The 26,169-nt window shown below is 35.7% G+C and overlaps 1 protein-coding gene across 7 annotated transcripts in view; it reads left to right on the forward strand.

Moving 5' to 3' along the window:
* LOC149778269 (rap guanine nucleotide exchange factor 1-like) overlaps positions 1-26,169 on the forward strand; it is a 170,554-nt gene that overhangs the window by 73,407 nt on the left and 70,978 nt on the right. For 6 of the 7 annotated variants that reach the window (XM_089939068.1, XM_089939072.1, XM_089939071.1 and 3 more), the window contains 4 exons: positions 17,192-17,364; positions 19,100-19,247; positions 21,656-21,756; positions 24,863-25,099. In XM_089939068.1, coding sequence (XP_089795194.1) covers positions 17,192-17,364; positions 19,100-19,247; positions 21,656-21,756; positions 24,863-25,099 — 659 coding nt within the window. Of the gene's footprint in view, positions 1-9,154; positions 9,234-17,191; positions 17,365-19,099; positions 19,248-21,655; positions 21,757-24,862; positions 25,100-26,169 lie in introns of those variants that run through there. The other variant, XM_089939075.1, reaches the window with a different exon arrangement.

Here is a 26,169-nt window from a genome sequence, read left to right on the forward strand (position 1 = left end):
GCAATCTCTAGACATATTGATCTTCTTGTCTATCAAATATTAGCAAGAGCTTAGTTAGGATTATTATAATGTGTATGCATTGGAAAATACTTGAGAAATTTATAACTTGCTGTCAATTTAAATATTGGTAAATATTAAGTGTGGGTGTAGATAGTGTATTATTTACTGTACATGACATCCATGTGAGAAAGCTTGTCAGTAGCTTCTTGCGGGTTGGTGGTTCTTCCTGAGGTTTTCCTGGGTTCTTCCTCCACCATTGATACTGGCCGCCATGCATAGCCTATCATGTGCTGATAAAGGTGTTAAACCCCACAACAACAACAAGAACAATAACAACATGACTTCCAAGGCATAACACTTTGCCGTAGTATTGTATATATCTACTTATAAGTCGAGTCAAACTGCAAACAACAAAGATCCTGATCTGCCATAACATAATGCACCTGCAGATCAGTGACTATGTTGTTTATTCTACTGATTACTCCTGACAAATCTGCAGTGGCTGATCTGGATCAGTGTAGTTTGTAGTTGGTCCTGTCTTATAAGTGAGTATAGATGGTACAGTAGATGTTTATTGCAGTCCAATGGATATAATCTTTGATTACATTTTACGTGTTACCTGATAGTGCAAGAAGAAGATTCATTTTTTTTTTAGATAAGGGTTGTTGCTGCAAATGTTTTCGCTTTCACTATCAGTTACCATACTGCATACATTTATACAGGTCTGTGATGTTGGTTTTGTCAGTTATAGATATTAACTTTTCAAGCATAGTCATAAATTTGCTCTGCAGATTAAGTCGTTCTCGTTTGGCCAGATATAGGGTAATTTGGGCTCCTGGATTAAGGATGTCCATCCATCTAGCATCAACTCTTGGGATAGGGATTGCATTGGAATAATTTTCTCACATGATAGTCCTCATAGAGTCACATAAATTGATATTAAAAGATGTTGTATGTAATGCTATAATTGTCAGCAAAAGTTAGGTCACTGTGACAAAGTTCATGGTCCAGTGATTTTGATTAATTTTAGCATCTCGTTCATTTTCTATGCATTATTGCTTACAGAGTTACATAACTAGGAGGGATGTGTATCACCAGAAATTTTTATGTTGCAGATGTTGCAATAAAGGACAATATGGATTGCAGTACATTTACAAGATTATTGAGAATGTGTAGAAGATGCAGAATAATATTGACAAATGAACAAGAAGTGAAAGTTTCTTGAAACTTATAATTCTGTTTAAGTCTCGTTAAGTGAACAATGACTTTGGAAAACATCCTTACATGATGACAAGTAAAAGCTATGTGCAGTAGGCTACTGTTTAATTTAATTGACATCCTCACAACACTGGCTGCATTGATGACTGGTAGCAGTTTTTAAAACTTTTATCGAAAGCCATAATTAGAGTTTAAAAAAGAAAAATGTACAAATATTAAATCTTACTGTGTAAAATTATCAATTTGAGAGATTTTATTTATGATTAAAATTACAACTCTATTCTATTCTGTGAAATGATTATGGTAGACAAAGAATTACCAATGGATTCTGGCTAAAGAAAAGGGCCCAGTTCAATGAACATCACTTTTAGTTAAGGCCCCCCAAAAAAGTGTTTTCCTATTGCACTGGTTTTAAAATCAGGATAGGAAGGTTGAATGTGTTGTTTTTTTTAAATATATATATATATATATATATATATATAATGAATGTATTGCTTCAAATAGTGGGCAGAACTGGCTCAGATGCACAAATCAAGTTTGGAATTTATTATTTTATTTAAATGTTATGAGGTTGGGGGGAAATGTTAGGATCAGCATTGAAAAACTGGGACAGTCAGAATATCGGAAACACATACTTTTTGCCTAATATTAAGATTACTATAGGATGATATAATGTTGGCAAGTGGGCAGCTAAGTGCAAAATTCCACCCATGGTTACTTTTTTACCTCTCTCTTGCATTGGGGCCCCGAGTCAGGCTGAGCGGTCTAAAGTGCTCTCCGTTATGGATCACTGCCATCTCACCTCTGTCTGCATGGGTTCGAGTCTCGGATTCAGCCAATGTGGGTATGTGAGAAAGCTTGCCAGTAGCTTCTCATGGGTCAGTGGTTCTTTCCGGGGTTTTCCCAGGTTCTTCCTCCACCATTAATACTGGCTGCCATTTATAGCCTATCATGTGCTGAAAAATGGCGTTTAACCCTCCAACAACAACAACAACTCTCTTGTATTGGAAAGCAAGGTTGTCTGTTAAATTTACATCATACTTGCGAGGATTTTCTTTGATAAATGCAGTCAAGCAAGCAATTTTGCCTTTTTATTCAACACTGAGTCATATAAGAATTCAGGCTCCACATGCTCTAGGCAGAATATACGACATGCAGTTTAACCATCTTCTCCACAGATGCATCTGTCAGAAATATTTTGATTTCTTTCATAAGAAAAACAGCCATTGAAACTGTCCAAAACTCATATGAAAGAAAAGACATTTTCATTGTTCATAGAAATGCTACAAAAATGATTAATTGGAAATATACAGTAAGTAGTACACATACCACAGTACAAGATATACTTGTTAAACAGCACACCCCAAACAAATGGTTCAGTATGTAACTGCATCATTAGGAGTATTATAGCTAAAGACTTGGTCACACTGACCTAAATATTCATGATTCAGTGTATTGTGCTACTTTTGCAGCTCTGTTTCTCAAAAAGATGGGTTAAATGTAACATTTGTGATGTTGAAAACTGGAAGTTAATTGTTAAATGCAAGTTGGGATTTAAATGTTCCATTGATATATGCAGATCATTAGTAAAGTCCTTGTAATACATAAATTCTGCAAAATACATGCATTATGTGCTACAATGGAAAACAAGTCTTTCTTTGTCAGTGAGCCTTTGCAATGAGAATATCGGTTTGGAGTTCATCCTGATATTGTGTCTACCTTATGTACTCGCTTATAATTTGAGTCAAACTGTATACAACAAAGAGCCTGATCTGCTGTATCATAATGCACCAGCACATCGGGGTCTATGTTGTTTTCTTTTTCTACTGATTACTCCTAACAAAATGCACAGACCCAGATCTGCTGGCACATTATGCGATGGCAGAGCTGGGTCTGTGCAGTTTGCAATTGGCATATTATTAAGTGAGTACATACATTGTACATGAACATGTACCTACCAGCAATATACAGTAGACTAGAGCACAACCGTTGTATTTGTAATAAGAAATAGGATATATTTTTAAAGCCACTAGACTATTTAATGACAAAGACACAGATATTTCTCTGATGTTATCTTCATTTATGATAAAGCTGTTACTTTTTCCTCAGATAACTTGGCTTTTTTTATTTTATAGGGCAACTATTGTAAATATTTGTGTAATATATTATCATGAATTGCCCCAAAAATGAAATAGTTGCCCCATATATGTTCTTGTTTAGTCTAGTGAGGCTGATTGTTTATGAACCTCTCACATGTCTTAGGGCCCAGACTAAGGATGTATGTATTCTTTAAGTTTCGTTCTTCAGCATGTTCTTAATACAGTGTGCAGCAGAACAAAGACTGAAAATGTTTCACACAAAATTTGACCTCGCTAAATTTTACAATGCATCAGTTTGGTTTATATGAAGTTTATGCAGTCTTGATTAATATTGTAAGGAAAATTACCATGATGGGGTGAGGTGCGGATCTCTTAATTTCAATTTCAGCAGTAGATATCTTGTCGGTATATTCATGCAGATTTCTTTTTCATTTGGTTGGAATATAGCTAGCTAGGTTTTTGTTGTTGTTGTAGGGTTTAATGCCATTTTCCAGCACAAGATAGGCTATACATGGCGGCCAGTATAACTGGTGGAGGAAGAACCCAGGTTAATCCCGGGAAGAACCTACGACCCACAAGAAGCTACTGAAAAGCTTCCTCACATACCCACATTAGCCAAGCTGAGACTCGAACCCACTCAGACAGAGGTAGCTAGGGTTTTTGCATTTATATTTAAACACCTGTGGAGAAAGATAATATATATGTTGCTTTGTTTCTTTAAGGGCTACCATGACAACCTATTAAATAATGAAGCATGCTTCCTGGTATGTAATCACAATTGAATGTAAAAAAATCTGGCAGCACGATTTTGGATTTTTTTAAGTTCATTCTGTAATACATGGGAATGGGAGTCAAAACTTTACAGATATATTTTAAAATAGGTCTAAGTAAACCACTGAAAACTAATTCTTTCACATTTTATGGGCAGTCTGATTAGTTAGTTCATAATAGGACTAAAGTATGATTTACCTTTGTGCATTTCTCAAATCTAAAGATTCCATTTTAAGACCGCTAATATTAAGTTGGGGTGCCTGAATATTTTACCAGTAGAGATTTTCTTAAGAGGTCCTTCCAAGATATATGACAGTACTTGTATTTGGGGGGTTTATTTTGTTGGGAGTGGAGGGTGGCATTTGCATTATACTTTGTTTGGAATCACATGCCCCATTTTTGTGTCCCTTTAAAATTATACTTCATCTATACACAAGAAACAAAATTCAGCTCTGCAGGTTTTTGGTGTATTATTTTTAGGGGGGATATGTGCTTTTTATACACAAAATGATAAAAGAATCAGATATGAAACTCAGAAAAGTTTGATTCTTTTATACTGTAAAATCCCTGACTTGCAGTATCAATTAATACAAGTGGGTAGCTAGTAACTTTTCAAAGGGGTATTTTCTCCTTGCATGAAAAAATGCAAGGCTCACTTTTACAATACTTTATAATCACATCATGGCTGCATGTAGTAATGCATGGTACCTCATCATGTTTCTGAAATTTATACTTATTTTGTACCTGACTGTTGAATCTGTCCTATAATCAGTCCTAACTCTTGTACTTCCTGATTTTGGAGTCAGCTATCAAACGACACAAGAGATATTGCTAAGACCACCACCTTGTTACCACTTCTTATTGTTTGGGATTTTTTCTTCTTTTCACTCAGCCTCTCAATTATGATAACAAAATATGTTTTGGGTCATCCAATGAAGAAACTCCCCATTAGAAAACTATACTAATGCCACATCAATTAAGGCAGGCTGTCCTTATCAGTCTGTCTTAATCAGACTCTGGTTGTATCATGATTCAGCAGGGCTCTTTGCCACAATGTTTGATAAAAGTTAATGACCTCCCTTTGGGTCTGATGATGCCTTTTACTATATTGAATCATATTTAAGTTTGGGTTTATAATCTAGCCACATATTGACATATTGGTGAACCTGGAAGTAGAAATACAGTGCAAAACTACAGTACTAAATCTTTGGTCTAGATTAGAGAGGGATCATTTAACAAACACAGAGAAGATATTCAACCATCAGCCCCTCAATAGGTTATGTTCTGGTCAGTCAGGTTTAACTCCATACTCTGATAAGAGGAGTCCAACTGTAAACAGCATGGATCATAACCTGCCACTGCATTATGCTCCTGGGATCTCAGGGTCTGTGTTTGTCGTAATGAATACTCCTAAAGACCCGGATCTGCTGGTACATTATCTTATGGTAGATCTGGGTCAATGCTATTTGCAGTTGGACCAAACAAGTATATATGTTTGTAATACGTAATATCTTCAGGTCATCTAATGGACATATGCCATTATTCCAGCATCAAGGCTACTGTCATTGATGCACAGCACAGTTTTGTTTTTCGACATTGCAAGACTTCATTTAGGTCTGATGTAATGATATGTCAATGCCTTTTTGGGAAAATCCCAAGGCTTTTCGAGGTGGGGTCTAATGTAGTGACATGTCATTGCATAATTTTAGATATTCTAAGACTTCGCTTGGGTCTGATGGAATGATGCCATTTCCTTTTTTGAGAGTCCAAAGCTTTTGGGTGGGATGGAATGCTGTGTCATAGCCTTTGTTTAAAAATTCTAATGTTTCATTTGAGCCTAATGGGTCTTATGAAATCCGGTGCCATTGCCTTGGGGGGGGGGGGGCAGAATTTCAATGCTTCATTTGAGGCTATTGGGTCTGATGGAATGTCATGGCGTGGTCTTTTTTTCCTTTGTTAATCAGCATAGATGCTTAAAATGACAAACATAAAAGAATTTGAATGAGGACTTCATTTTGCTCAATGCTATATCTTTTACCTTTTATGATTTCCACATTGCTTCACCTTTTACCTTTTATGATTTCCACACTGCTAACACCATTTGCCTTTTATGATTTCCACATTGCTACAACTTCTATCTTTCATGATTTCCACATTGCTACACCATTTGCCTTTTATGATTTCCACATTGCTATGGCATTTACCTTTCATGATTTCCACATTGCTATGGCATTTACCTTTCATGATTTCCACATTGCTACACCATTTGCCTTTATGATTTCCACATTGCAATGGCATATACCTTTCATGATTTCCACATTGCTACACCATTTGCCTTTTATGATAACCACATTGCTATGGCATTTACCTTTCATGATTTCCACATTGCTACACCATTTGCCTTTTATGATTTCCACATTGCTATGGCATTTACCTTTCATGATTTCCACATTGCTACACCATTTGCCTTTTATGATTTCCACATTGCTATGGCATTTACCTTTCATGATTTCCACATTGCTATGGCATTTACCTTTCATGATTTCCACATTGCTATGGCATTTACCTTTCATGATTTCCACTTTGCTACACCATTTGCCTTTTTTTATTTCCACATTGCTATGGCATTTACCTTTCATGATTTCCACATTGCTATGGCATTTACCTTTCATGATTTCCTCATTGCTACACCATTTGCCTTTTATGATTTCCACATTGCTATGGCATTTACGTGCTTATGAAGGACACTTCCATATAAAGAACACCTTATAAAAATACTTCCATATGAAGTAATCTTATAAAGGCATTTCCATATGAAGATCGCTCCGGTGGCCTGGTGGTGAGAGCGTCCAACTTGGATACGGTAGGTCATGGGTTTAATCCCCGGCCGAGTCATGCCAAAGACTTACAAAAATGGTACTAACAGCTGCCCCTCTTGGTGCTCAGCATTAAGAGATTAGTGTTAGACTGGTCAGCCTGGTGTCAGGATGTGACTGGGTGGGACATCATGCTACATGTCTGTGGCATGATGCCCCGGCGCTAGACATCACTATAAACTGTCACAATGCAGACATCATATCAGGGGCCCTGAGTGGCCGAGTGGTCTAAAGTGCTGTCTGTTACGGATCACTGCCATCTCACCTCTGTCTGCGTTGGTTCAAGTCTCGGATTCAGCCAGTGTGGGTATGTGAGAAAGCTTGCCTGTAGCTTCTCATGGGTCAGTGGTTCTTTCCGGGGTTTTACCGGGTTCTTCCTCCACCATTAATACTGGTCGCCATGTATAGCCTGTCATGTGCTGAAAAATGGCATTAAACCCTACAACAACAACAACAACAACTGCAGACATCGTAGAGACATGACGGAACAATTGTTAAAGCTATGTTAAAAATCCGGATCACACACACATCACAAATGAAGGAAATCAGCTGAGAAAGAATATCTTTATAAAACCCATTTTGACTTAATTTTATATAGTATTTAATATCTTCGCTGTGAGCTGTAAATCATAGATGGGTTTTATTGTACAGTTCTGACTGTAGCTGACCTCTGATTTACTGACAAATGCACTAGTATGATTTGTTGTTGTTGTTGTAGGGTTTAACGCCATTTCTCAGCAAAAGATAGGCTATACTTGGCGGCCAGTATAACTGGCGGAGGAAGAACCCTGGAAAACCCAGGGAAGAACCACTGACCCACGAGAAGCTACTGGCAGGCTTTCCCACATACCCACGCTAGCCGAGCCTTGGACTCGAACCCATGCAGACAGAGGTGAGATGGCAGTGATCCGGAACGGTGAGTGCTTTAGACCACTCGGCCTGTCGGGGCCCTGCACTAGTATGATGAATCGTAATGAAACAGTTATGTTTCTACTCAAAGTTGCATTGATCCCTTTCTTGAGAGACCGCTCTCAACCCCATGATCAGAGGTCACCTTCTCAACACTAAAATTGTGTATTTCTACCATTTGTCCACTGCAAGAGAGGCCACCACTTTTATTCAACTAGTTTTTCAGAGGGGTGGTCTTATGAGATGGAGATGACTGAAGAAGTTTATGTGATGATCTCATGTTCCAAATACAGTGTTTTCTGTTGGCTATAAAATGCATAAAGTATGTGTGTTATTGATTCATTCACTTGGTGGAAAATGAATGCAACCTGCTTGTCTGACCAGTGTGATTCTGTGTTTATAGTTATCCCCAAGTTTTTCAGAGGAAGGTGGTGATTATCCTGTTCTTCCAGGCCAACCATGTGTAATTTTACACAATAACCTCTTCACAGCTAGAGACTTCATACTCTGGAATATGATTGGGGTTCATCTGCAAGGGTGCACATCTGTTTTGGAATTTGGATCCTTCCCCATTTTGTGGCGCTGGTGATGATGTGGGTAATCCAGTATAACTCACTTCCGATTAATAATACACAACTTATGTCTGCTGAAACATAATGTATGCATGTGTGTGTATATATATATATATATATATATATATATATATATATATATATATATATATATATATATATATATATATATATGTGTGTGTGTATGTATGTATGGGGTGTGGGTGTGTGTGTATATATATATATATATATATATATATATATATATATATATATATATATATATATATATATATATATACACACATATACATACACACACAGAGTTTTGAGGGATTAGTGTGCATTCTTGTACCATACAACTATTTAATGTATTCTTTCTAACCAAGTTCAGCTTAATATAAACGCAGTCCACATTGTTTTGGGTTCTTTTTGTTTTGTTTTTCAAATCCGTTCAGTATTCATCCCTAAGTTGAATGTTAATTATCAGTGGACAGAGTTCATTCTTACAAATATGTGGCTTATCAACATTTTCCATGGACTTTATTTATTTATTTATTTTGTTTACACCCACACGCACCCCACCCCACCCCATTATGAAAAATGTTCACAGTTCCTTATTATTCATTACATGCCTAAAATAGTACCAGTTTTCAAGCTTGTACTTCCTGTTTATCAATATGAAATAAACTCAGCATACAGGACTGGACTAATACTATTACTGATAAACATTACTTGTGCATGTACACATGTGGATGTATTTGTCTGATTAACTTGGCAAGTCAAGTGGATGTAAAATGCCTACCAAGGTATGGATTTCTAAATTTATATAAACTTTTTCTCAGTGCTATGTCAGTTCTACAGGAAGATTCCAGAGCTTGTATTGAACTGCTGTTGGGATAGTTTCAGAATTAACTTTCAGATGTATGGATTTTGGGCTAGCAGCTAGAAACAGAATGTGGTCCACTCTGAAAAGTTACTGTTTTCAGGTCTTCTGGCAGACAGAATTTTGAATGTTGTAAAGCTAGCTACTTTCAGATTTTCTGGTTGACAGCAATTTTGATTGATGTGAAAGCTGGTTGACAGTATTGGAATTTTTGTCAGAAGTCTAGAAACAAAAAAGGATATAAAATATTGAACATAGTTTTAAAACTAAACACGTGGGAATCTCTTTGTTTATGTTAGCTTGATTAGTAAAGTTTCAGAATGGTAATTATACTGTTGTAGGTTTGATACATGCCCAGGTGGGCGGCCTTTGTATGTACTTGAGAAAGGTTCTTGGCTCCCATTTCTTCAATATGATGTAACTAATAATGTGCTCACAGTGTAGTAAAAACCAGCAAAGATCATTTTTTAAAATGAGTTAAGAAAGTCTGTGCAGATATCAACAGTGTAATCATGGTATTAAATATTTATTGATATTACATCATCTTATTATAGTGTCATTGAACTGTATCAATGGACCTTGAGAATTGGAGAGACAGGGTTCACTTACACTTAACTTACTGTATATACTCACTTACAAGTCCATCTACAAACTGCACAGACCCAGATCTTCCATTGAAATTGTGCTGGCAAATCTGAGTGTTTGCAGTTTGTTAGAAGTAATAAGTAGAACAAACAGTATAGACCCTGATGTACCATTGCATAATGTAACAGACGAGCAGGGTCTGTATTGCTTACAGTTGACCATGGCTTAAAGGTTAGCACATTTGGTATATGTATCTGTTTGATGAATTGATACAATTCATTGCTACTGTTTGTTAGTTAATAATGGCATCTATCTATGTATGTTACTGTGATTTCTATACTATCCTCTTTTTCCTTTTCCTCATAAATTCAGACATTTTTTTCCTTACATTTTTAAGAACATTGTATTGTAAGTAAAATGTTGTAAATATGTGTCTTAAGAATAAGTTGAAAATCACTGAACTGTATTTTTTCATAATTGCCCCACCCCATGTAAAAGAGAATGCATGTCAACTAAAGCTTGCACTTCTGTGTAAACTCTCTCACTCTCTCTCTCTCTCTCTCTCTCTGTCTCTCTCTCTCTCTCTCTCTCTCTCTCTCTCTCTCTCTCTCTCTCTCTCTATCTCTCTCTCTCTCTCTCTCTCTCTCTCTCTCTCTCTCTGGTACACAAGCAGGAAATATTGAAATGATTGAAATCAATCCTATTTGCTTTTGAAAAAAGTATTATTTAAGCAAAATCAAACTAAATAGCTCTTGAAAGATGTTTGGCATAATTTATTTTGCCAGATGTGGACCAATATAAGTTGATAGGTTGCTTTTCTCTCCTCTTTTTGTGTGTGCCTTCCCACATAGTAGTATAATAGTCAATTATTATACCACTGAAGTTAATTGTTCTTAAGTATGACCTGAGGAGGAAAGCAAATTTTTCTTCCAGTGACATATGCTATCAGATTTCAGGGTTTAGGGGAATCATGACTGGCAAGACCTTAACATCAGGAGGAAACAAAAATGAAAACCTTGTTTTCTCATAGTAAATGTGTTTTCTTAATGTTTACATAATCAATTCTTGAGTAGGTTGGATTATCTTAATCATGAACTTGACTACAGAATGTTTTATTGTTCCTGTTCTTTATGGAGTCTTTAATGTCTGTTTGAGGAGTGATTTTAAATTTGTAATGGTGGGCAGTTCATTTGTGTCATAATCTAGGCACCAGAATTTGTAACTGATATTTTATGTTATTTGTATGATAAATGAGCAGTAACAATCAAAATACTGTGCAGAAATCACCAGTTAACCAGTCACTTAAAATAAACCTCAAGGTTTGATCTAAAAGATTTAGTTTAGTTCTCATTCATCTGAACAATGTGCACTGGATGATTCTGCCGTATAATGAAGTACATTATACATATAATTTCATTATTATTATGTGATAATATGGGATTCAGGACCATACACAACCTATGAAAGGAACAGTGTTATAATGAAAAGCTTTATTGTAAGGAAGTATTCTTTGAGTCGGCAGTTCTTTGAAAATCCCGTTTCGGTTAAATATCATTTACCTATACTGCATTAGTATGATTAGACAAAGTTAAACAAATTAAAAGAGAACAAAGTTAAAAAGCATTAGTTTTGCTTAAAATCAAACATTGAAATTTCTTTTAAATAAGGATTACCTTACATTTTGAATTCATTGTTGTTAATACAGTATCAATTTTTGGAGGATTTCATGGTTGGTACAAACAAAAAATTTAAATATCCAGTATACGGTAAAATATTTTTACCACAAATATCTGCAAGAAGCATTTACACAAATTTGTTTTGCCGACAAAAATAGCATTTTTGGTAAACCGCAAAATGAATGCCACTCAAAAATACGAGTTTACATTATTTTTTCCAGTAATTGTCAGATAGGTATGATTCAAGTAGGTAGGGAAAAACAAATGCCAACAATCTGGATTTCTGTGCTACTGAATCAAAATTTTCTGTGTGTTGCTACTCAAATAAATCAATAGTCAACAGCAATTCACTTGTTCCCTAAATGTTTGCCCACATAATGAAGTTTAGCAAACATTATTATTGCTTTTTCAAATTATATGTTTCTTCTTAATGCTAGGATTTTTTTTGTTTTCTAGTGATGTGAGATTATATCCCATATCAACAGAAGATTACTCTATTTCCCCTTTCCTGTATTTTACTGAAAGTTATGGAACATGAATGTACAGGATTTAATGACCTGTCAGCACAATACAGGCTATATATTGCCAATTAAAAGTCAAGTTCAGCAAATTTTGACATAGTCCACATGTGTGTAATTCTCTTCAACACCTTCTGTGCTGTTAAAGATCAAGGACAAAAGAAACTTGAGTCGATGATAAACCTTTGGGTGTAGATTGTGCCAGCACTTTTGCAACTTGGAATATTCTCCTATCTGTGTGTGTGTGTGTGTGATTTGGATTTTTAATATAGCTTTTAAAAAATTCGGCCATATTGATATGATGTCTGCTGTGTGGCAGTTTATAATGATGTCTAACACTGGGGCATCACCTCTCACCCAGTCTCATTCTGACACCAGGTCAACCATTCCTAACACTAATGTCATAATGCTGACCGCCTAGCGAGGCTGCTCTTAGTACCATTTTTACAAGTCTTTGGTATCACACGGCAGGGTTTCAAACCTGCAACCTGCCGCATCTGATACAGATGCTCTAACCACTAGGCCACATAGTAGTAAACCCTGAGGTTAGAAGTAATTTTTCATAAATTTCAAATAATTCCAGAATTGAACTTCTCACTTGTCTGATGACTATAATGAAAGACTTATGACCCCTGCTTGATGCCCTATGTTCTCTCCCTCGATCCTCCTCTCTTAGCCCCTAGGTCTTAGCAGGCCTAAAATTTTAACCTGCATTTCTTTGGAGCCAGAAGGACTTGTTGATTGAGAAATTTACTAGCGCTGCTAAATCTTATGAAGTCATTCCCACAAAACAATATCAGAAACAGATCAAAATAGAATTTGCCATCGAGCTATTGAAATTATGAAAATTAATAGTTGATTGTTCTTGGTATAGTGGACGTTCACTAATGTTGAGCCCTGCTTAGCAGAGGTTAATGATAACTGCACTGGATAACCATACATATATGCTTACTTGACATGAAAAGTCAGAGGTTCTGACAATTGTTTTTAAGCAGCAAGAACAATCAAAGGCACTGAGCACAAAATTACCAACAGCTTTTTAGCTGTTTTGTTACACATTAAGCCCTGGAGTTTTTTTGTCATTTTCGTCTGAAATTAGAGTAGGAAACAAATTTTGAATGCTATTTCTGAATACCTCCAAAAACACCAACTTTCAGGTGATCTTCCAAAAAAATAGTGCCTAGTTTTGTTAGAAACATCATTTTTTATTGGCTTTTTGGCTCGTGCATGAGCAAAAGGCAAAAAGTTGTTTGTTTGTTTGGGGGCGGGGGGGTGCTTAATGGACCACCCATTATTTTCGTATCAAGACCACTCTTTATTCCAAATGTCCGTCTTATCCTACTTTTTGCAAAGGTTCATCTGTTTGCAGTTCAAACTGGTTGGCCTTAGATCTGAGACCAAAAAGTCTAAAATCCAGACACAAAATCGGATTCTGACCACGGGCGAATTTTGGGTAGAAAAAATTCAGGTAAAAAAAATGAGGTTTTTGCCACTGTTTTTTGTAGTGCAACTAGAAATTCCAGATTATTTGGTATCATTTTAGAGCTACATGTATCTACTTTTCTATAATAGCATTCACTTTAGTGTATCTTACATGACCTTGATGCTACAGAGCTGGCAGTAGGCTACTGCCTCCTGCCACTTAAACTCATCACCAGGGGTTAATGTGTTAACCAACCATGTTTACTTTAAAAATGATGGGGTGGGTATGAGGGGAGTAGGTTTGTCATGAATACAGGAAGTTTGTCCTTTTCCTCTATACCATACTGTCATAAAGATAACATTTATATCCCTTTACCATACTCCCTGTTGATATGAGAGATTATTTAAAGGAAATAAAATGTGGTGACTTGCTGAGTTACAGTACATTTATTTCTTGACAAGAGTCAACTGGTTATTTCCCCAAACTCCCTTGCTCTGTGAAAAGTGACTACTTTGTCTGTCTGTCTGAGTTATGTATTAAACGCATTAAAGGTTATATCATGCCAAGGTAATTGGTGTAAAGTGTCTTGTCCAGGGATACCACAGCAGTGGACTCAGGTCTAGGATGGATTGACCTTCAGGTCATGTTCGTGGCATACTAAGCACTGAGCTTTTCATAACAGAACATTTTAAAATTCTTCCTTCTTTTTTCTTGACATTATCTTCGTACCTTTTGTGATTTATTCTCTGACTGTTTTGATGGGATGAGAGGATACATGGAATAAGGGGATACATGGGATGAGAGGATACATATAATGAAGGGATGCATAGGATAAGGCAGGGCTTTCCTTAGCAGCCAGCAGGCAGGTGATTTACCTGGCCACTTTTATTTTAAACTTGGCTACTTTTTTAAAAAACTATCGCAGTTGAGGGGAGGTCCTACAACCCACCCACCTTTTCACCTGGTTTGACAATTCCCTTGCAACTTTAAATCTAATGGAAGACCTGATGAGAAAATGCATAGAATGTGAGAATGCATTGAATAAAGGGATACTTTAAATGAGGGGATAAATAGGAGGAATGAGGGGATACATAGAATGAAGGGATACATGGAATGTGGGGATACATACAATGAGGGGATACATAGAATTAAGGGATACATGGAATGAGGGGTCAAATAGAATGAGGGGATACATAGAATTAAGGGATATATACAATGAGGGGGTACATAGAATGAAGGGGTACATACAGTGAGGGATTAAATAGAATGAGGGGATACATAGGATGAAGGGATACATGGAATGTGGGGATACATATAATTAAGGGATACATGGAATGAGGGGTTAAATAGAATGAGGGGATACATAGATTGAAGGGATACATGGAATGTGGGGATACATACAATGAGGGGATACATAGAACTATGGGATATATACAACGAGGGGATACATAGAATTAAGGGATACATGGAATGAGGGGATACATAGAATTACGGGATACATGGAATGTGGGGATACATACAATGATGGGATACATAGAATTAAGGGATATATACAATGAGGGATACATATAATTAAGGGATACATGGAATGAGGGGTTAAATAGAATGAAGGGATACATGGAATTTGGGGATACATACAGTGAGAGGATACATAGAATTAAGGGATATATACAATGAGGGGATACATAGAATGAAGAGATACATACAGTGAGGGATTAAATAGAATGAGGGGATACATAGGATGAAGGGATTAATACAATCAGGGGATAAATGGAATGAGGGGAGACATACAGTGAGGGGAGACATACAATGAGGGGATACATAGGATGAAGGGATTAATACAATCAAGGGATAAATAGAATTAAGGGATATATACAGTGAGGGGAGACATACAAGAAGAGTGAATATAATGAGTCATATACATCCTGTATTATAGATTGTCATGTACAGTTGGTACTAAACAGGAAAATAAATGCAGGATTCTAAACAATAATCTGTACATAATCATTTGGATTATGGATAGCAAGAGGGAACACATTTTTCGTGGAACATAGGCAAGTGAGATTTTTAGGAAAAATAATAATGTCAAGGATAATTTTATGAATGGGTACCATATATACTTATGTATAACTGATTTTTAATGCAAACAACGTACATTTTTCTTCATCTTGAGGACTCCGATGATATTTTGGCTTCCACTACCTCTAGGTATCACCACAATCAAAAGACCTTATCATACCTTCTTTTATGAAACTAAAAGCTCAGGTTCTAGCCAGATATCTGTCTCATGGGCCTTGTAGGAAGTCATGAAGGGACCATTTTGGCACTTTCATACTACCTTTTCCTCCACCTGCCTCCACTTTATAGCACGACAAAGCACAGGCATATTTTTCTGTGGTCCATAGGAACACAGAGCATTCTTATAGATGGATGGTGAGTATGGCCCATTTTTTGTTTTTGATCAGTTTAACAATTGATCAGCCTACCCACCTAACTGACAAATCCAGCTTTGCAGTAGTGTGGGTAAATTATTTCTGCTATTAAAATGTTGAAGATGGGGAAAAATTAGACTTATTTATGCAGTAATTAGTTGCAATTTCTGAATGCCCTTCTCCAATCCATTTCCGATGTCCTGGCATAATTGTTGTCTATGAAAAAGATAACCCTTCTGCACATGGGCATTTGAGGTGCATAAGTGGACTGTGTCTCATTGACAATTCTCCACTTTGGTGGAAATAGATAAGAAATCTAGGTATCATCATACTGAATCAGTGAAACAGTGTCACAGTTTAAAAGCAGTCAAGAATAGCAATAAACCTAGTTTTCTTGATGCTACACTGAGGCTAGGCCCTGACATCAGATTAATCTAGAAACAAAGGTCAAAAGTTACATGTTATTGAGGTTACAAAATCATCATCCACCCAAAGATATCTCAGACAGAAAGCTCTGTTGGTTTTATACTATCAAATTAGCATATATTGTTATTGCTTGTACATCTGTAACCTAGTTATTTACTCTTTTCATCCATTCGAAAACAAGAACTGAGTCTCTTAATATGTAGGTCAGGTCTTTCTTATTCCTATCCTGTGCTGTGAGAAAATTGAGTTGTTGCCATATGGAGAGAAAGTATTGACAGCCTAATGACTTTAATTAACCTGTTTTGTGACTGGTATTGGGAATTGAATAAAATATAATGATTAGTCATCAATCTTAAATGATTAATTGATAATTGATTAATTTGTCCATAATTTATTAATTTGTTCATATTACATCCTGACCAAAACCAATGCCATTTTTCAAGAAGCTATAGTCAAAATGACATGAACAGTGCAGAACTAGATTATAACCCAGATCAATCATACAGATTGTAATCTATTCATTGGTAATTTTACCAAAGGTAACCATTGTTAGACCAAATCAATTCATCAGAAAAGTGCTCTACATTTCCTCTCATAAGTTTCAACGATGTATTATTGCAAGATAGAATACTGACTGCCCTTTTGCAACATTTCCCCGTTTTAGGTTGAAACATTCTGATGTGTGGTTTCCTAGTTGCATTTTTGGTCTGTATTTCCTGGATGAGTTTTAAGATTGTACAGTTTTTAAAGAATGTACAGTTACACTCTTGCTATGTTTCACAGCATAATGTGTAAATTGATAACATGTGTTCTACTTTAAGGATATAGACAAGCTGCAGGTGGAAGTGAACAATGTGTACAAATCTCTACGCTTCATCAGAGCTGTTGTGGATCAGGAAAAATTCCAGATTGTCCCAAACACTGCCACTGTTGTTCTTGACACCGTCATGGATGTCTTCACCCTGCAGAATAACTTCTTTATGAACCAAGACAGGTAATGGGGATGAAATTTTCTGTTATATGTTGTGAGACTTTCATATCACTTTCTGTCAGTAATGGTGGTGACATCATCATCTTTTAATATTACCCTTTATGAAAACATTAAACAAATTTAACTTTTTAGTTTCTTGGGAATTAAGGGGTGAAAATAATTGAATCCACCAAGTGAAAAAATCAACAAAACATAAACATGCTGAATGTCCAGAACAGTAAACTACAGAAACTTAATGACCTGAACATTTTACCATTCATGTTTAGATTTATTTTATGGGTTTACCCTCATCATGCACTGCCAGCTTGCAGATGAGACAAACTTGTTAAGCAAAACTTTTGTTGTTCTGATTGATTATTTTGGATACCTCTATTTCAGGACACCGTTTTTAAACAGTTATCATACAAGACAACAGCAATCTTTCATTATAACACCTTTCAGTATAATGTGGGTATGTCATGAATTCCAGTTTATCATCTAGTAGTAATATATTACATAAACGTGTTTCATAATGAGGCAGCTTGGTCAAAGATTATATGGACAGCATTGTAATGAGGGAGAGCTAAACTTGTACCCAGTCATTACCAGTCATATAGACAGAGTTTTAGCAAAATTTCTATATAGGATGTCTGCTCTTGTAAAAGCAATGCTTACTGCTTTTCTTGAAATGATGTGATCATTACGTGCTGTCGTCACCAATATGACTTGTCAGCCAATAAGTGCCATAGCACTGTAAACTCTGGTGGAGATTAGTCTTGCAATTGGTACATTATGACATCACCAATATGATTTGTTAGATAAATATCTAACTGGTTAGATGTTCAGCAGCACCTTGCCTCGACGACCACACTAGGTCATGAGACTGATGGTGATGATGATGATGATGAGGAGGAGGAGGAGGAGGAGATAAATATCATAGCACTATGAACCAGGGAGATTGGACATTATGTGTACATTACATTTATTGGACATGATGGGTACATTACATATGACTGTTTTGCTAGATGTGGATCATAGCACTACAAACTCTAATGTACAGCGGACATACAGTAATGTTGGTACAACTTCTTACATTCAGTTAAGAAATAAACATTTTTTACAATTTAGTAAGTAAAGTCCCATAAAGGAAAAAGAAAAAAAATTAACAAATAATTAATGAAGCCTTGGGAGATCTTTGGTGATTTTTTTTTCTGTTGTGGAAAACTGATGTGATCTTGTTGATTGTGTCATACTGAAAAAATTAACTTGCCAATATACTTTTGTTAGTGTATTGCATAAGTGCAGTTTACAATCTTCATATTGCAGAAATTATATGAATTTTGATATATTCATTCAGCTATTATCTTGAAAATTTTGTTATTGCTACTTAAGAGTGGATAGTCAAAATGGTTCCCCTTGGGCATCTGTTATGGCTACCACAGTGGCTATCTTGAAAATTTTGTTGATGCTGCTCACCTTGTGTTGACTGTCAACTCAGCTTTCACTGAAATTCTTCTTATGATGTCTAGTTGGTCCTCGATGATAATGATGCTGATCTGACATCCTGAAGAGCCAAATTTGAACCCCCAGCCCAATCAGAAATATTTCACAATCATGTAGAGTTACAGTTTTAGCAATTTTGTTCCCAGTAGGTTAAAAAAATTCTTAAAATCTTAGCCCAATAAGCCTAGAAATGTTTGTGCTTTATCAAGACAGCAAATTAAATAACTGCTTCACATTTGTTTTTGTTTTTTTGTAGCACAACTTTGTTGTCACAACACAACAATGTATGTCAGTGTTTGGCACAGTTCATCAAGTGGGCAGATGAAATCCAGCTTCATGGTAGCAACGTATTGAACAAGGACCATGCCCACAAAATTATTTCCTCCCTGACTGAGGGAATGGAGGTAGGACAAGCTTGAACTGCCTGTTTGATTGACATATGGACCAGGCCTGGAATTGATAAAACTTTCTAAGTGAAAGACTTAGTCTTTTACCCAAAGCTCAAATGTCAGAAATCATTTCCATCATATGGAAAGCAATGCTAGAAATCATTTCTAGCCAGTTAAAAGCAGTGTTAGAAATCAGTTCCAATCAGTTAAAATCATTGTTATAAATTATTTCCAACCAGTCAAAAGCATTGTTTAAAATTATTTCGAGCTAGTCAGAAGCATTGTTCAAAATTATTTCTAACCAGTCAAAAGCATTGTTAGAAATTAATTCTGACCAGTCAAAAGCATTGTTAGAAATTATTTCCAAGATGTATTGAGCAAATGTGTAAGATCATGGCTCCAATCAGTCAATGAAATTTGTTGGAATAATTTAGAAGAATAATTTATTCAGAGTTGACAATTTTTCAGGTGGTTATCTTGAGTAGCTTTAGCAATATTTGAGCTCAATATTTTGGTAAAAGATTGGTCTGAGTTTTGAACGTTTTATGAATTTAGGGTCATTATTTTGTAGTTTTGAAGAATTCTTGTGCACTGCTTCTTTTTTTAGCACATATGGATAACTCACAAATATGTTTATAATGCAGGGGCAGGTGTGGATATCATTTTTCTCATAGAAAATACCCAAAATGGGCCTGTTTTTTTCTCATAGAAAATATGGGCCCCTGTTTTTTTCTTCATAGAAAATACCCAAAATGTGCCCCTGTTTTCTTAACATGAATATAATTGCAATAAAAATGGGCAAAATGGATTGCCTTAATATTCCTTCTTTTTTTTTCAAATAGCAGTTAGTAACCAGGGATATGGCTGATCTGGGTCTGTGCAGTTTGCCTGTTGAACTTGACTTATAAATGAGTACAGAGAGGGTATGCAAATGCTACTTTTATAAGAGCCAGTTGGCATGGTCATGTGTCAAGCCCACTCATTTCAACTGACCCATTGAATACTGTATTAAATATTATTATAAAAGTAACATCTTTAAAGTATCTAACATTAATCAGAGGTTTATCCTAATCTTTCACGTATGTGTTGAAGGATAGCAAGGTAAGCAAGCAAAAGGAATACACGGTACATGGAAAGGCTAGTTTCATACAAAGGATTCTTTTGTGGAGAAGCAAGGTTAAAGTTTGTAGTGATGAGAAGGGCAAGATCTGTTCATATTAATGAAGCATTCTTGCATCTTATTGGCTAAGCTTGTTACCTCTCTGGAGGCTGTATGTCAGATAGGATTTTCTTCTAGCTTGGAATATACATTTATCTCGTGAAGATCTCGGACAAATATGCTAATGGGTTAGTTTTATGCATGCGTTGATCTTGCATTTGATTGGCTGAGCTTGTTACAATATCACTGATCTGATTTTGATCAAACTTTCAATATTAACTTATATTATCAAGAGTTTGGATGGTTCAATCATAAATGAATTCTAAATTTATATAAGATCTTTGATGGGTTTGATAATGATTAAGATCCAGTCATAGCCTTATCAAAATGTTGACTAGTTTAAAATGAAAACAGAATCAGCACATATTAAATTTTTACTCTTGAAGCCATATTTTGGATCTGTTGGGTTTATGAGCAAGAAACCTTTCATGTTAATTATGCATTTTTCTTTAAAAACAATTTTCATCATGATATACTAAGATAGGTAAACTGAACATGATATAAAGTTTTTGAAATAGGTTAGGATGTGTTCTTACAATTTAAATAAACCTGTTTAGTGAAAAGATCATCTGTTAATTTATGTAGGTCAGGTGAGTGATATCAGGCCTTCTTGAGCCTCTTATTTCTTGATTGCTGTGAAACGTGCTACACATTATGATCATTAACAGAAGATATACATACTGACAAATATGTCTGTTCCCAATTTTTTGTAGACAGTTCTTGCCTTTTTTAACTTGCAACAGGGTACAATTTATGACAGAATTTTATTTTATTTATAAACTCTTGCAGTTTTGCAGTGAATTGATGTAGTATATACTGTGGCAATTATTAGAAGATATGCATGTTAACTAATCATCACTCTTGTTCTATATTTAGAAGACCTATGTACTTTTTATCTACAACTCACCGTCATTATAATGTGGTAATCAGGGTCCATTCCCACCGACTACTTTATATACCAAACCACACTATGGGGGCTATAGTAGTACCAAATTATATTAGAATTACACTATAATGAGGCACATTATAATGGGGGAGAGCTGTATTGACCATTCTCTTATATGGGGATAGCAGTACTCAGAAGGACAGGTTATATCTATATGAGGAAAAAGCTCAGTATTCCTCTAGCATTTGTTTCTAGTTTTTTTGGTTTTGGGTTTTTGTAAATTTGTTTTTACTCAACTGTTTCTTTTTTTTCTCATAGGAGTTGACGAAAATTTGTGTAGACAAGCTGGAACACAGAAAAAATAGTGCCCCCAAAAGCCCCAGTGCTGGAAGTGGAAGCTATTCACAGAGTCCTGATGAGTAAGATTTAGTGTAACCATATCAGTCTGATATACCCAACTGAAAACACTGTAATTCAAATCCAGAGTTTGATCCAGATGTTTAGGTTATTTGCCCACCATAGGGCTGAGCATATTATGTTATGATCTTGTCTGTCCATCTCTCTGTCCTGTCTTCCAGATGTCCGTCATTTGCCAGTTTTGTTTCTACACATTCTCTTGAGTTTTCCATCATCTACACTTAACAATAGTTGCCAGTAAGCAGGATATGGATAAATCAGGGCCACATGAATTGATTCATTCACCAAAAATGTTTGTATAAGTACTCAGTCTCATTAGCAGCACAGCATAAAGTTTGGGCTGGTACCAAATTATTTTTTGTGTTGGTTAGTTCCAAAATCACTTCATTTGTTTCACTACATTTTCATTTGTTTGAAAACGATGTTAACTGGCAAATTTATTAGTGGCACAAGTTTTGATTTAACGTTCAGAGAATATGTGAAAATTAGTGCCTTTATAATAATCTCTCTCTCTCTCTCTCTCTCTCTCTCTCTCTCTCTCTCTCTCTCACTTGCCTAAGATTAAAATGTTTGCTCTTCAGCTCCTTTATAAATAAAAAAAATTTAAAAAGCAATATAGAATCTTACCTTACAACACGATTTTAAATTAATTTTTTTTTAATGATTTACAAAATGTATAAACTTATATTATTTAACAGATGTCAGGCCTAAAAACTACATAACATTTATTTAGCAGACATTTTGAATAAGTTGGATTGTGTACACACTCCTAAACTGTACTTTGGGGAAAGAGGGATTATTATAAAGGTTAGTTTTGTTGCCTCTGGCTTTTCATTTGGTTTTAATTAGAGCCTGGACTACGTGTATGTTGTTTTAAGGAGTAGTGTGTACTGACACATGACTAATGATTGTGTGCATGACTGTTATTAGAGCTACATTGATCCAATTTTTATAAGCTCCCCCCCCCCTTTTCAGCAACATGAAAGTAGCCTTACAGGAGCAGTGTCATTTCCAGAATTGGATCACATGGATTTGAGTTATGATTACATATAATGTATTGAAGGCATGACAGATTTTGGAATATTTAATACTTTAATTCAAAACTCAACAAAAATGTTATGGAATCTATGTGAAAAGCTTATATCATTTTTACTTGGAATAAAAAGTAATCAGCAGACAGGGTGAAAATCCCATGGTATTGTGATCATTGACAGGTTAGTGCCAAACCACCTTGTCAATAAAAATCAGGGCTCTTAATTGACAGGTTAGTGCCAAACCACCGTGTCAATAAAATCAGGGCTCTTAATTGACAGGTTAGTGCCAAACCACCTTTTCTATAAAGCCAGGGCACTTAACATCTAGCTTTAACTATACCTGTCTGTTGATTCTATTTTACCTCTGCGCTAGATTGTGTATTGGTCATGTTTATTTTAATCATTGAGAAATGAATTTCTCAGTAGGACTATTATCTCTTTTTTGTTTTGTAGAATTGCTTTGTACTATTCATTCTAAACCGAGAATGTCTGACACCATTTTTCACTTATTGCAGCAGTTTGTTCCTTCGTTGGTAATTTGTAGTTACATGAGATATTCATTGTATACAAAGGAATTGAGTTTGTCGCATGATTAACTGGCTTTAGTCTGGTACCCTTTATGTAATCTGAGAGAGATAAACCAGGATGATTGGTATGCCAGTTTTACTTTCTGGTGACCAGATGTTATGCAGACTTAATCAGATAGCATTTATTATCTTGATGTTTATCAGTGGTAATAGTATCCAGATATTATCAAAGTGATCAAACTAAGCATCGGAAGAACACAGGGCAGTGAGAATAATCAGATTACTTACCTCTTCATGGATTCAGGTTATGGTATTGGCATGTTGGAATAATATCGACATATTGAAATTATAACTTCTGTTTTACCACACACACATACACAGAGCTGCTTGTACTTCACTAACGATTTTAACAACAAAATCTGTAAACTCCATTATGTTGTAGCTCATGTGTGACAGATTTGACAGTTTTTGCACTAATATGCATGCAACATTAGGGTGGAGGCTGTTCTAGGACACAAACTCATCAATGTCTTGGGATTTTGGCCATACAAATAGGATGGCTGCTGGGTTGGGGTGCTGTTCAAGAATGGAACCACTGTTATGTCGAGAAAATAAAGATGCCATGCCAGTCATTCATTTGTAAGATTTTGAAATGTCAGGAGATGTGATTTCACTCAGATACTGTCTTACTTGTATGATTAGGGACTTTTATTGTGATTAAATAAGTAGATAAACGTAAGTACAGAATAATTGTTTAGAATAATTCTGGACTCCTTATGTCAAATGTGCAACATGCTGCTTTAACAACTAACGATTTCAGCTCATCAACCAGACATGTCTGGTGCAAATTTTGGAAGTTTTAATGTAAACACACATTCCTTATGTAATGCTTCTATAACTCTCATTCAGCCTCAGTCCTGCCTATACTTTTGATCTGTTTTCAGCATTCAATGGCCAATCCCTCTTGTAGTCATGGATTGTTTATTGCATTCAATGGCTGGTTCTGCCTACAGTCGTAGTGACTGTAAACACATTTCTTATTGGTTACAGACTAGGGTTTTCCAAGAATCTGATGATTTTAAACCAATCAGAAATGATTTTACTTTTTTGTAAATTTGATCTATTCATAAGCCAAGGTTATGAATCGAGAGCACTTTTACTAAGGTTTCATTGATGAAAAATAGTAAATAATGGCTGAGTTTAGATTGATATTTGATGACTGTGATAGCAAAATTAAAGAGTTTATTGGTTTTGATCTCGGAAAGATCAAGCAGAGGAAAGATACGTACGGCATTTGGATATCTTATGAGATTTAGACCGACATCAAAGTTTCTCAGACTGAATCATCAGTCTAAAAATGATGCACTTATTTTTGTAAGTTGTGTATAAATAACTTTTGAAAGACTAAAAGATAATATTTTTGCTATTACTTAAATTCATACTCCAGGAATAGGAAGGGTCATTTTTTCCACCAAAGGATAATTGACCTAACTATCAGCAACAACAAAATAATACATTTATATTATTCTTTTTTTAATTCTTTACAGTCCCAAGAGAAGCTCTTTACCAGATATTCCTCTTACCCCTCGAGAACGTGAAATTCTGGAGAAGACTAGCGATTTGGGGATCTACGACAACTCCCAAGTCCAAGTTCCACTGTCACGCTCAACAGACAGTCTGTCAAATATACTAAACAACAATAATCACAACCGTATGGCATATGAGCAGGACATCCCACCCCCCAAGCCACCTTTACCAGCAAATATTGAATCTGTGTTACCAAAGTAAGTAGAACAAACTGATTTTTGTTTTCCCACAGTCTGTTATACAGGGGATATAATGTACCAATGTGTGATACACCTCTCCCTCCTACTAGACAAAGTTATCGCAAGTTTTTCCACAACAGACAAGTATAATGTATCATATGCACTGCTTTTTGATAGTGAAATCCCACCCAGGGGTCAGACTTTGTAGACATAAGCCTTGTCCCTTCTCACAAACAAATGATCATAAGGCTGAGATTTCCTTATAACACCTGTGCCTGTGATGGAATGTTTTTCAGTCATTTCTCTCATGGAAATAGTGTTGAAAAATAATAGCTTATCATCGGTAAGGTTATGGATTTAGAAATATCAAGTATTTTCTTAAAATTTTGTCATTTATCAAAAATGTAAAAAGTTCATTTTATGGAAGTATTTATTCTACAGCAGGATCCTTTGCTGTAAACAAGAATTACTGGCAAATGTATCCTTTTAAAGCTAAAACCACAAGAAACATGGGAGACATTCATAACATCATGAACATAATTATTTCATTTGAGAGTTAATTGTCATGCAATGGATGTAAAGATATCAGATGGATAAGGAAAATGCCTTATTACTGCACTTAAAATGCTGTTGCATCAGGGTCATGAAGGGTGGTAAATAGCTATAAACTTGTATTCATAATTCCACTTAATCTCTATCATAATGGATGGTAAATGACAGTAACCTTGTATTCATAATTCCACTCAATCTCTGTCACAAAGGATAGTAAATGACAGTAACCTTGTTAATACCAGTGCATTGACAAGGAACATTGGAGGTGACTGGGGCTGATTCGATGCTAGGAATGAAACCTGCATCCTTTTGAGTCACCAAGCTTGCATGCTAACCACTGTATTGTTAATACCACTCAGCCAGGGTCACAAAGGATGGTAAATGACAATAAACTTGTATTCATAATTCCACTCAATCTCTGTCACAAAGGATAGTAAATGAAGTAACCTTGTTAATACCAGTATATTGACAAGGAACATTGGAGGTGACGGGCTGATTCGATGCTAGGAATGAAACCTGCATCCTTTTGAGTTACC

Source organism: Sinohyriopsis cumingii, chromosome 17 (genome assembly GCF_028554795.1).
Source record: "Sinohyriopsis cumingii isolate HCF-2022 chromosome 17, ASM2855479v2, whole genome shotgun sequence".
Classification (NCBI taxonomy): domain Eukaryota; kingdom Metazoa; phylum Mollusca; class Bivalvia; order Unionida; family Unionidae; genus Sinohyriopsis; species Sinohyriopsis cumingii.